At 38.8% G+C, this 13,244-nt stretch overlaps 1 protein-coding gene across 1 annotated transcript in view; it reads left to right on the top strand.

The window, feature by feature from the left end:
* The first annotated feature begins 16 nt into the window (after nt 1–16).
* Nucleotides 17–13,244, top strand: part of LOC106050963 (solute carrier family 12 member 2-like) — a 105,978-nt gene continuing 92,750 nt past the window's right edge. Inside the window, exon 1 of the mRNA XM_056042894.1 lies at nt 17–678. Coding sequence (XP_055898869.1) covers nt 223–678 — 456 coding nt within the window. The 5' untranslated portion in view covers nt 17–222. The remainder of the gene's footprint in view (nt 679–13,244) is intronic.

Here is a 13,244-nt window from a genome sequence, read left to right as displayed (position 1 = left end):
AATATCTTCTATCGATATGCAGACATACTTTTTTAATTTTACGCCAACTTACACTAATCGGAAAAGTCTTTTCACTACTGGCAGATGTGAAAAATCGATTAAATATCATGGCGCTTATACATAAGTGGTGTAATGTGCAGTGGCACCGTCATTCTATCGACTAGTCGTGGAGAAGTACACAGGTCTTATTTATAGTCTTCTAAATGTTTGGTTGGATTTCAGATGTCGAAGAAAGCTTTGACGATGGATGTAAATTCAGATGAAATGAAAAAGAGTGGATCACGGTTCCAAGTCGCTCGGGTTGATTCTAAAGATGAAGATGCTCGAGAGAGTAATGACATCGAAACAAACGAATCGATCTCCAAGCATTCTAGCCGTAAAAAGTCGCCGGATCACAAGAAATCTGCAAACTTACCAAATATTGATACGACAACACCCGTTAGTACCAGTAATGATGGTCGAGTGGACTTCAGTATTTGTCCGGAATCTCCCTGTGCCACATTTTCACTCAGTGGGGATTCCATGAGGAGCAGAGGTTCCATTGAGTATACCAAAACGAATTGTGTTATGAATACTATTGAAGCACTGCCATGTGTAGACCACTACAGAAACATATTTTCGGCCACAGGAGGTAACCTTAAAGTCAGACCAACACTTGCTGAGTTGCACGAAGAATTGGTATGTGTGTTTTATTTTTTTTTTTTAGGTTATTTGAATTTCCTTATTATTAGTCTAGACACTGGATATAGGTCTAGTCAATATAGATATAGACTCTCATAATCATATCTAGAATCTATTAAATAAAAAAAAAGGCATACCATATGATAGGATGTTGCACTAGTCTACTGTATTTGTTCATATGACAATGACAATACAGTTAGATCTAGTTAGGGATTTGGCAATATCCGCATTATAAGAACTATCTGAATGATTTGGGTAGTTTACATGAATAATAGTTAATTTATTTTATTTATTATTGTTTTTAGTAGCTGATTTCACTTCTCACTTCTGGGTTTGGTAAATAACTATACAAGATTTAACAAGATCTAGATAGAGGTCTATGAGTTTTATTGAGTTTCCCTTTAAATGAAGTGTAGTGCTGTCTTTATGCAATATGAAAGAAAAGATACAGACATGTGTCTAATAGATCTTCTGACAATATTGACTTTTACTAGAACAGATGCTTAAAAATGACAAATGAGTGAATACACATTACAGATTTTTTTTCTGTGTTAACTAAGTTTCACATTGTATAACATTTTTTTTTTTTCGCTTACAAAAATTTCATTCAAAAAGTTTTTGACTGTTATAATATTTGTATAGTATAACAGAAAAAAATAGAATTAGATTAATCATTCTGAGTGATGTCCAAAGTGCAATTCATTGCACCTATATGAACAACATTAGGTTTGATGGTGTCATAGAGACATTCTCTCTGTCAGATCTATTAGCCTCTATGTCAGTGTTCATCTCTTGTTAATGTTCATCTGTCTTTTTTTGTCGGCCAGTATCCACCTGTCTTCTATTCTCTCAGCTCCGCCTCTCCTACCAAGACAGTGACCACTCATTTTTCTCAGCTGACCATGTCCACCTGTCTCTCTATTAGTATCCACCTGTCTAGTTTTCTGTCACTGTCAAGAAGCTGCCTTCAATCCAGTTAGTGTCCTCCTGTCTGTTGCTCTGTCGTTGTCTACCTGTGCAACTATTTGGATGTTTGACAGGATCTGATGAATGGCCCCCCTTGTACTAAGTATTCACGATGTCTGACTGTTGTTCTTGTAATGTATCTAATACTGTTCAAACAACAGTGTAGATTTAGTTTCATTTATTTGTCTAAAGGTTTTATAATAAAATTTATTATTCATTGAGAGGTATTATTTTGTAGAGGTTGATAATTTAAACATGATCTGTTAACAAATCAATGGGGTGTATCCATAGGGAATGATGAACTTAACTCTATGTCCACCCTTTCAGAGACAAATATAAAGTATAATAAGTGTTTAGTATGTTGTCATTTCTTTGCTATGAAAACATTACTGCCATAAAGCAATGCTATTATTTTTTTCTAGTGCCATTAGAGAATGGAATGGGTTGCCTGAATCAGCCAGGAAAACCTATGACCTAGCAGAGTTTAAGTCATTGATTAACATGCATGACTAGACTGACACATGAAATTTGTAGAACATAATTATCTTCTTTTTTTTAAAAGTAACATCTGCAATCTATAAACTAATTTAAATAAGATATATAAGAAATGAAATTTAGTGTCTGTAGAGTAAACTGCAAAATTTACATTTTATTTTCTAAACATATTTAAAGCTTTGTATTGATTGGTAATATATATATATTTTGTATGAATGTGAAGGGAACTAGGCACCTGGGAACATTAGCATGGAACATGTAAGTCTAATGGAATGAAATTCGTCACATGTTTCATCACATATTTCATTAGGTTGATGGATGTCTGAAGAATTTAGAAATGTCATACATTTAAAATGAAACTTTTTTTTTCCCCAGGGTTATTTGTATGGCTTGTTTTAATGGGATCTTATCTTCTAAATTATGGGAATTCTTTATTAACAGAAAATAATTATTATATATTATTATTGTTTTAGTTATAATGCTGAGGTGGATGGACAGTTGTAGTCAAACTGAATTTCCCTTTGTTGAGACCAATAAAATTATCTTATCTCATAATTATGTCCTGCATGTATCCATCTAGCCATAAATGTTAATTATTAGAGAGTTAAACTCTGGTCATTGGTTTTCCTGGCTGATTTAGGCCACCCATTCTAAGCTCTAATGGCACTAGTGAAGAAGGAGGACTTGTACAAATTTGCCCTAGCATATATGGAATAAGAAATTAGCCTTTATCTTTGTGGCTTTCTGAGTATTTTAATTAAGTTGTGTTTTTATATTTGTAAATTATGTTTTAGTGTTTTATGTTTTTATATTTGTAAATTATGTTTTAGTGCTTTATGTTTTTATATTTGTAAATTATGTTTGAGTGTTTTATGCCTTGTAAAATGTAATCACACTGTAATAGTAGGTATTAAAAATAAGACTGGGGCTCTCTGTATACTACATCTCTCTAGATATCATGACTCTCTGCTTAGCATGACTCTCTAGATATCATGACTCTCTAGATAGTGTATTTGTCTCTGAAAGGGTGGACATAAAGTTAATTTGATCTCTAGATTTCATGACTCTCTGCTTAGCATGATTCTCTGCTTAGCATGACTCTCTAGATATCTTGACTTTCTGCTTAGCATGACTCTCTAGATAGCATGACTCTCTGCTTAGCATAACTCTGTCATGACTCTCTATGCACCTTGGTGTGATTGTGTACAAGTTAAGTTTAGTTGAATAAGACAGTCAGTGAAATGTAGAAAGTCAAGACATTGAGGCTTTTAAAAGACTGACATTTTCTCACTGTAGTCAAGACATTGAGGCTTTTAAAAGACTGACATTTTCTCACTGTAGTCAAGACATTGAGGCTTTTAAAAGACTGACATTTTCTCACTGTAGTCAAGACATTGAGGCTTTTAAAAGACTGACATTTTCTCACTGTAGCTTCTTCTATCAGGATGTGACTGACACAGGGTTTATCATCATCATCATCTGTCCCTTGACTTTCTCGTAGGGTTGCCGTGACAGTTCGCTTAACCAAATCCAAATTATTTAATTTTTACTACCCTTACTATTTTAACTGTGAATAGACCTTGATCTTAATGATTTAACTGTATAGAATTTAGCCCCTGTTATGCAGAGAGAGAGTAGTCCTTAAGGGACTGCAGGCACGACATGGCCTAAATTGTGCCGATGTGCCTAAAATCAAAATCAAATCAAATCTTAACCAAATCCCTCCACTTTTCCCGGTCAGCAGCTGTTTTTATCCGGATATCAAGAGAGAGGCCGGTCATTTCTTATACGTTGTCCAGCCAGCTTTTCTTTGGACGACCCTTTCTTGGTCCTGAAGGATGACTTTAGACAGTGAGACATGCCTTACAATATGACCAAAACCAGCTCAGCTTTCGTATTTCCACAGTATTGAGGAGTTCCTCCTTTTTGCCAGAGTGTTGACTTGTAAAAGTACAAACTCATTTGTCTTCTTTTCCTGGTATCTGGTACCCAGCATTTTTCTGTAGCATTTACTCTCAAAATCTTGGATTCTTTTTCTTTCGGCCTCAGCGGCCAGTGTCCAACTTTCACAACCATAAAGAAGTACAGAGACTGCTAGCGAAGAATACAGCTTTAATTTTACTTGGAAGCTTGATGTCAAATCTTCCAGATTTTCTGCAACTTGCCCATGAAAAGCGGATGCCACGATTTAACGACTTCTTTTTTTTTTTTTTTTTTTTCCATCTCTTTTCGTGAAGAGTTTAATGATGATGAAATCAATGTTCTGTTTCGTTTCGCTCATTTTGTCTTTTATGGCAAACATTTTTTAGATTGTTTGTTGATGGTAACAAAGTTAAATCAGTATCGATCTAAACAGAAATCGATACCGAGGCTTGCTAAGGTGGTGGGACGTGGGCATCAAGATGATTTATGTGGGCGTTTACTAAAGTATGTTGTGTAACATCGATATTTTGTAACTACTACACACAATCCAGGACCATTCCATTTTTTTCCTGTTCAGTCTGTCACAGTTTCAAGAGGGGGGAAAAAAAAAGGTCGAAGTATTTGGTGTGGAAATGCCGATTTTCTTTCCTACAGAGTTCTTCGCCCTTGTCTGTTACGCCATGGGTGCTGCCTGATTTTTTATGGACGAAACGATGTCTGGGGGAGAGTTTGGAAAATGTTCTTCGAAATGTCACTCCATAACGAGCCAACACTTGTCGATATCTTTAGTAAACTGTCTGGGGAATTAGGGAAAAGGGAGCGGGTGGTGGATCAGACGTGCCCGATAAACGCACGTGTAACAATGACAGTAGCCTACTAGGCGTTAGTGCTAAAGTGTTCATTGAGACATTCAATTGAGATAGCATTTCGCACATATGCGCGAGACTATACATTTGTATTAAAATGTTTGTAAAATGTTTCGGATGTTCCTTCAGAGTTGAAGATAATTTACTTCCTAGTCCAAACCTCCCGCAGGACGACGGGGGTTGGGAGTGGTTTGAACCCGGGACCATCGATTAAGTCCGAACGACAGTCCAGCGCGCAAACCGCACGACCAGGCAGCCATTAGATCTAAATATTTGCTAGAAGGATTTTAAATATACATTCTAAGACTTTTCTTCCTCGCTTTAACTTCAACTGTAAAGCCGTCATTCTCGCTAGGATAGAGTGATGAAAAAAAAAGTTCATGTTTTTAAAGTAGCCGAATCAAGCAGACGTGACCAAATATTTCTTTCAATGTCAGCGATTCAGTGTCAAGTCTTTATTTCTGCTTAATCCGGTACAACTTGTTGAGTGATCTCATCGATCAGCTTGTCATTCGCTACTGTTTGTATTCGTAGGTTGAGAGGGACTTAAATCTAATGCAATGGAAGCTTTGTAAAAACATGCTAACACGACTCCGTATGGACTTGTGATGTTTCCATGTGGGCACTTTGGCGTTTGAGGGGAAGGCTGGAGTGTTAGTGTGTGTGTGTGTGAGTGAGAAGAGAAGAAGTGTTAATATTTGTGTACGTTTAGTGTGAAGTGCTGTGTGTGTGTGAGAAAGAAGAAAGCAATCGATAATTTGGACCAAAGTTTTTCATGTCTATTTATAAAATCTTCCTTTGATATCTCTTGTTTCTAATTCCGTCTTTTGTTCCGTTTAGTTCGTTTTGTCTTTTATGTTCGTTTTCTCATCTCGCCTCCTCACCCCCCCCCCCCCTCTCTCTCTCTCTCTGTTATTTCTTATTGAATTTATTTCTTCTTGCTTCAGGCCCTCACGAAACTCTTGCCGGTCATCGTATTGAAACATACGAGTTGTCTTTTCTTTCCCCTCGGCTCGTGCCCGTCGTCTGCTTGATTTACTTGCCTTTTAAAATGGCGTCTTTCGCCTTCTTTTTATCCTGTTCCTGTTCCTGCATTCAAGCAGTGTTTCTCCATCTTTTACCGGCCACAGTTCACCCTCTTCCCTAAATATGTACATAACCTCTTTCACCATCACACACATTCTATATATTCTTAACCCTCTTTTATTGTCCTTTTTTTTTTTAAAAAATATTATTCTCTGTTTCCCTAATAGCATTTATCATCTTCACACATTATCTTCGAATCTCATCATTTCTTTATCACCTGTTTCCCTCACAATGGCCTCGCATCAGGGCCGGCCTCAGGCTATTGGAGGCCGTAGTCGAAATGAATAGGGCGGCTCCAAGTGAACTAGAAAAAAAAAAAAAACAAACTCTAGACCGAAAAAATACGCAATGAGTTTTAAAAACAAACTTCCGGTATGTAAATCTAAATCAACAAATAAGTTTAATTTATATATAATATAGCGCCGCTAGCATGAATGTTCTGCACGGATGATTCTTGATCACCAGACGAGAAATAACGTTTCGACATTTCACCAAAAGGAACAAACAATGGTCTTCTACCATTTGTAGTCTAACAAGTAGGCTGTATCGTGAATGAATCTTGAATTATAGTAGAGATTTAGAGCGAGGCTAGTAGACACAGAGCCACAGAGTTCAGCTATGTTTGAGATTTAATTCATGTTTTCAATTTTTTTGTCTAAAAAAAAAATGTTCTTTTGTGTCCTGCGCCAGGACCCTTAGGCGACTGCCTAGTTTGTCTATGCCTAAGGCCGGCCCTGCTCCCATTTTGTTTCTCTTTCACTGCTTTAGTTCTAACTAAAGTCATAGACGACCAGCAGCGCCCCGCTCCATCTTGTTTGGCATCTTGTTGACCAGTGTTTCCCAAACTGTGTGTTGCGGAACTCCTGTGTTATGCGGAACCCCAGTGTTTCGCGAGGTATGACTATGTGTTCCGCGAACTACTGGTATTGTTAACTAGTAGGTTACTCCGTGAATTAATCTCTCTAAAAAAAATAAGTGCTCCTCTAAATTTTTAGAATGTGCTAAGGGTTCCGTTAACGGAAACGGTTTGGGAAACACTGTTGTAGACTATGTGTCGAATCTCTGATGCATGCTTTCTATAAACTCTACTACCAAAGCCATTTGATTGGTTGTACTGCCGTCACGTGATGGTACGGAAGCAGTCCCCACTCTCTGATCGTCTGCATCCTGTTTGAATCTTGTTACAGATCTATATATTTAGCTGTTTTCAAACATGTGCATCGATCTTTATCAGCCTAGAGGGGCCACTGACGCGACAGTCTACTCATTATTATGTGTAGCTCTACATGGCAACATCGTAGGTGTCGCTTAACCAGAAACGAAAAAGATCGACATTTCAAAGTGTTTTACAAAAACTCCATTAAACGAATTAATTTCAGAAAGAAAAACACCTTTTTAAAACGTTCCGCTCTTCGGCCATACTGTTTTATTTTCAGTTGTGTTAGTTTCTATTTTACTTACAGAAACGAGATGCTTTTTATTTCCGTTTCTAAAAAAAAAACTGCACATCGGAGGCGTAGTGGGGTGGGGGGGGGGCAAATGGGGCACGATGCCCCGGGGTACCACTCTGAGGGTCGCTCCACACGCAGAGAGGCGCCAAAAAAAATTATTGTAGCTATTTCAGCTAGGTGATACATTCTACGGTTATTTATATTATATTATTATATGTAATTATGAAATACTTTTTTATTTATAAGCCTACATTTCTATGTGATGTTCATTGAAAATGGGGAGGGGGGGGGGGCGGGCGCCAATAAAGTTTCTTGCCCCGGGGCGCACGTTGTGCTCACTACGCCTCTGCTACACAGTATTCCAAATTCTATAATATATCCCTATATTCCAGTTTTCGCCCTGAATCCTCTCCCCCCCCCCTTTTTTTTTCCCTCCCATTTAATTATGCCGGCATCTCACGGCTTTGCAAAATCTAGTGATTTGAGTCAAACGGTATGTGCCAATAGTTGGCTGTGAGCCACACTTGTTAAAGCGATGATGTCTGTGTGTGTGTGTGCGCGTGGTCTGTACATAGATACCAGACCATCTAGATCTAGCTCTGCTAGACCAGCACATCTCAAAACTCCCCCCCCCCCCGGCGGCCATGTTATCTTTCATTTGTTTTAAATGATCAGTGTACATAGTTAGACGGGCAATACGGACACATTGTTAGCTATCACCTTGCCTTGGTCAGCACTAGGTAACCTTTAGACGAGCTCCTTGGGTGACCTTTGGCGAGTACTAAAAGTCTACCCTTAGGCAGCAGTACAGTTCCAGTACCGTCTGGCGGCTACGATAGTTCTAAAATAAGCAGTAGCGTCTTATATAGCCACGTGATTAGGACCAGATCAAGTCACATCGATAGCTCAACTAATCAAACAATGCGTCAACTTGCCTGGGTTTAAAAAAAAAAGCAGTATATGAAAATCGGGATATAATTAAGACATTTAAAAATAGGGATATACCAGATCACTTCTCCTTTGTAATATTGTCCTAGGGTTTGAGTTTACGACTATAGAAGCTTACCTCCTCCTGCCTGTTTGAACAAACTTCTGCCTGGGAACGATCCATGCAGAAGTAAATTATATATATATTATTATTTCCAATGACTTGTATCCCAAGACCCTCTGATTAGGAGCGAGGCCAAAGGCAGAGCACACCGGGGAAACTCCTTCATATCCCTTCTCTGTACCACAGAAGCCGTCTAGGTGTCCGCCATTAAAAAAAAAAACCCAGCCCATTGAAGAACGGTGTATCAATAGTGACATGTTTGTTGAGGCTTTCTTCCATCTCTGCCAATGGGCCCGGTCCTTAAGCACCCCAACGGGAGGTTCTTTTTTGCTTCCCTATTGTCTTCACTAACGACCGTTTCCACCCTAGCGCCACGGTGAACCGAGAAACATTGCCCGGGAAAACAAGTCACATTTTAAAATAGGGATATAATAAGTCACAGTAGAAGACAGCGACATAGCAAGACAAGAGTTTAAAATGGCGATATAACAAGAAACATTATGACATTTTAAAATGAGAGTCGCACAAATTTGAGACATTAAAAATAATATCTGTGTGTGTGTGTGTACTTTTATCTTATAAAATACAGACGTTACTTCAAAAAAGAAGATTATTACTTTTGACCTTCAAACCACAAGTAGGTTAACAGAGGAGCATACAGTTTGACACTTTGAGAAGCGGTCTAGCCGAGAAGATTTCGAACTTTGACACTCAGTTGTTGTTTTTTTTGTTTTTTTTTTGTCTCCAGTTTGCTGCATTGTAGATCTAGTTATTGGACATGTATTTCTCGGAGGTGCCCTTTGGGGAACAAAAAAAAAAAAGGGGGAACAGAGAGTCTGACATGTCCCTTCTGTCAAGCTTATCATCAACCTGTAGCTGCTTGTTGTCTGGTCAAGAATGGGATTATTAGGGTTAATATCAGACACTTTTTACTCAACTTTTTCTTTAAAGACCATATATTTACCCCCCCCCCCCCCCCAAAAAAAAAAAAAAGCGACATTCCACAACATTCAACATTCTTCTAGAATAATTCATTAAATCTTTCCAGCGAATCCAACGACATTAACAGATTATCATCTATATTAATTATCACATTCCATTTTTTTTTCTTAATTTACAAACATTAAATTACGATGGAATGCAGGTTTCTTTGTAAACAACCGCCAAACTTGTGGTCCTTATTATCATATTATTCTGCTTCTTCTCCCGTAATATATAATTATAATTGCATACATTAATTAAACATGCTGCTTGGCTTGACAGCGCGTGAAAATAAAACTTGTAAATGTCCACCTCTCGTCCGCCACTGTTAGCAGACGACAGTTGACAGCCGTGAATAGATAACAGGAGTTACGTCTCTTGGCTGCTCTGAATTGTCATGAAATTTGGAGAAATATTAACCCGTGAACGTAGTGTGTGGGGGGCAGGTGGGCGTGTGCATGGGAAGCGGACCTATTTATTTAGACATATATTAAATGCAGTCTAGTTTTTGTGTGAACTCTGGGTTTGGTCGACATGTTGTTGGCTTGTACTAGTTTGTATGTTTTGTTTCTGTAACACAGGTGTGAATAGAGAAAAGAATCAACCAATTGTAAAAACACACAACGCCCTTATTTATAAAAACAAACAAACAAACAAAAAAACAACAAAGTTTTGATTGATTGTAGATCGATGATGCCCATACAGGGTGTCTTCAAGTTTTTGGAATCTACCAGTAAACGAGTTTACATTCATTCTCTTTAAATAAAAGGGAGCTAGGCTGTTGAAAGAACGAACGTCACCCCCCCTTTTTTTTTTTACACACACACAGATCATTCGTAACAAACTGTATATGTTTACTGTATGGTTTCTTTTTAACCCGATCCATCTAACGACGTTTTGAGTTCTGTTTCTTTGATTTAAGATGAGATTTCATCTTCAACAATGTTAAGTTCGAAGTTTTTGGCTTTCACTATTCAGTTGTACGACTGTAAAATTTAATCTACGCCCAACATTGAGTTCGATATCAAGGATAATGTGGTATTGAACTTGTAGAGGCCCTGCACGGTGTGTGTGTGTGTTTTTTTTACTTTCATTTGACGATTCAAACCTTTAATTCAGCGGTTCTCAACCTTTTATGCTCGGCGACCCCTTTTTACAATCCCCCACTCTGCCGCGACCCCCCCCCCCCCACACACACATACAGCAAAAGAAGAATAGACAATTACGATCCATATTTTCGATGGTCTTAGGCGACCTCTGGGAAATCGTCAATCGACCCCCAAGGGGGTCGAGACCCACAGGTTGAGAACCCCTGCTTTAATTGAATTTAAAAGTAGGTCAGGTGATTATAAGCAAACATATTTGAGCCAAAGAGGTTAGACCATTGTAAGCAGACATTTGTATAGTAGGTCAGGCCTTGCAAGCAAGCGTTTGTAAAGTAGGTCAGACCATTGTAAGAAAACATTTATAAAGTAGGTCAGGCCTTGCAAGCAAGCGTTTGTAAAGTAGGTCAGACCATTGTAAGAAAACATTTGTAAAGTTAGACCATTGTATGAAAACATTTGTAAAGTAGGTCAGACCGTTGTAAGCAAACATTTGTAAAGTAGGTCAGACCGTTGTAAGCAAACATTTGTAAAGTAGGTCTTGCCATGTAAGCAAACATTTGTTAAGAAGGTCAGACCATTGTAAGAAAACAAATCTGTAGTTAACCTCTTGCCTTCCTCAAGGCTTCCTGTGGTTAATTTACTGACTGGCTTCAGTAGACTCATTCCTGATGTGTAAGTCTAAGTTTTCCAATTCAACTTGAGCTACTTAGGCCAATCACTGTTGACAAGTGTCAAAGAAGTGTGTATAGCGTCGAGTGACGAGCAAGAAACTAGTTCACACCTGACACTGACAATCAAACGCCCGTGACTGTAGTGTGTGATGTCATTGTGTTGGGTATCGATTCCTCGGTGGAGCTCAACACAGAGCCACGGCTTGTTTCACTCCGTGGACTCTCTCCACTTAGCCCTGACATTATCTCAGACTTTTTGTCTCTGTGCCATTTCTCCATCTGTCCAGCCCTTCTGCTTTGTAGGTAGTATCAGGCTGCAGCTTATCTCGTGTATTGATTATCAAAAAGACTGGGAAGATTCAGTTCAAGAATTGCTGGAACATTCCTGGGGGGGAATGATTTTTTAAAATTCTCTTTGGGTGTCTTCGATTTTAACCGATCATTTTAGTTGCTTGCAGTAAATCAAGTCAAAAAGCTGATCTATTTGGCTAGTGAGTTGAAAATGGGAGATAGTACAAGCCACGACGAACAAAGTTCTATAGAAGACACCTTAGATCAGGGGTTCTCAACCCGTGGGTCGCGATCCCCTTGGGGGTCGATTGACGATTTGACAGGGGTCGCCTGAGACGATCGAAAATATAGACTGTTATTGACTATTCTTCTATTTCTATATATGTGTGGGGGGGGGGGGGGGTCGCGGAAGAGTTGGGGGGGGGTCGTAAAAAGGGGTCGTCGAGCATAAAAGGTTGAGAACCGCTGCCTTAGATATAACATGCGCTCATGTTAACCAGAGGTTCTTCAAAAGTATAAGAAATAAGGCAACACACAAGTCCAAAAGTCTGTTCTAGTGTTAGGCGCAATAGACTTGACCATAAATCCTATATTCTCTCTCTAGTCAGTCTAAGCACTGCTATATGACCTGGCGGTATAAATATTACATTTGTCAGAAGGAAACAATGACTGGATGACCGGAAGTAGAGACAAGGATTGATCAGGTTCTAAGTCAGTGTGCTGCTTGCTGGGAAGTGATGACCATCGTCACAGGCCAGACTGACCCCATCTTGATCTATAATGACCCCCTTGGTCTATACTGATCCAGCTTGATTCACACTGACCATCCTGGTCATTATTGACCACAACGACCGTCTGCGTCCTATTTAATGATGTGTCACGTGATGGTAGCGGACAGCGTGTCGCGTGGACCTTTTGTCCACTTGTAGGACCGAGTTGTGTTTGACAATTAAAGCTTTACGTAATAGGACACTTCCAACAGCCTATACTGTTTAAAAAACAAAGCCAGTTTTACGATCTGGTCAATGGACCTCATTCACCAATCGTAAACAAACAACATTTAGCCACGTGATAATATTGATAAAACAATGAAAAAGACGTATCACGTGACAGCCTTTATGGATTGCGTATTTTGTATAGAAGAGAAAGAGAACCACGTGGCTAATGTTGTTTGTTTACGAATGGTGAATGAGGTCCATTGGGGCGCTTTAGTGAAGAGGTGAAAGGTTAAGTTGGTATTTTTACTGAGTTGACGTCGCACTCATTATTAATCATGTGATCAAAGCGACTTCTTGATTTGATAGTGACTTGATCTCGACTGGTCATTTGCCTTGATTGGATGCAAGTTAAATGGTTAGACGGATGACCCACAGCCTTATTACACTTTCTAAGTAACTAGTGTTAGTTTAGTGACCACTTTCAACACTAACTAGAGTTGAAGCATCCTACTGGTGAAAGAAGCATTAAGCTTATGGGGGCGCTGACAGAGTGTGCTTAAATCTATCATCTGACCACAGCCCAGTTTGTTAGGCAGTGTTCAACGTCTATTGACCATGACCAAGGTTATATACATCTCTGGCCACTGGTCAAGTCATCAACTATTACAATTTTTCTACAAGTCTTACAAGGAACTTGTTTCATTGAATTTCACAAATGTTCTATGTGTTTAAAAAAAA

Source organism: Biomphalaria glabrata, chromosome 1, assembly GCF_947242115.1.
Source record: "Biomphalaria glabrata chromosome 1, xgBioGlab47.1, whole genome shotgun sequence".
In the NCBI taxonomy this organism is placed as follows: domain Eukaryota; kingdom Metazoa; phylum Mollusca; class Gastropoda; family Planorbidae; genus Biomphalaria; species Biomphalaria glabrata.
This window is presented reverse-complemented; position numbering and strand designations above follow the sequence as displayed.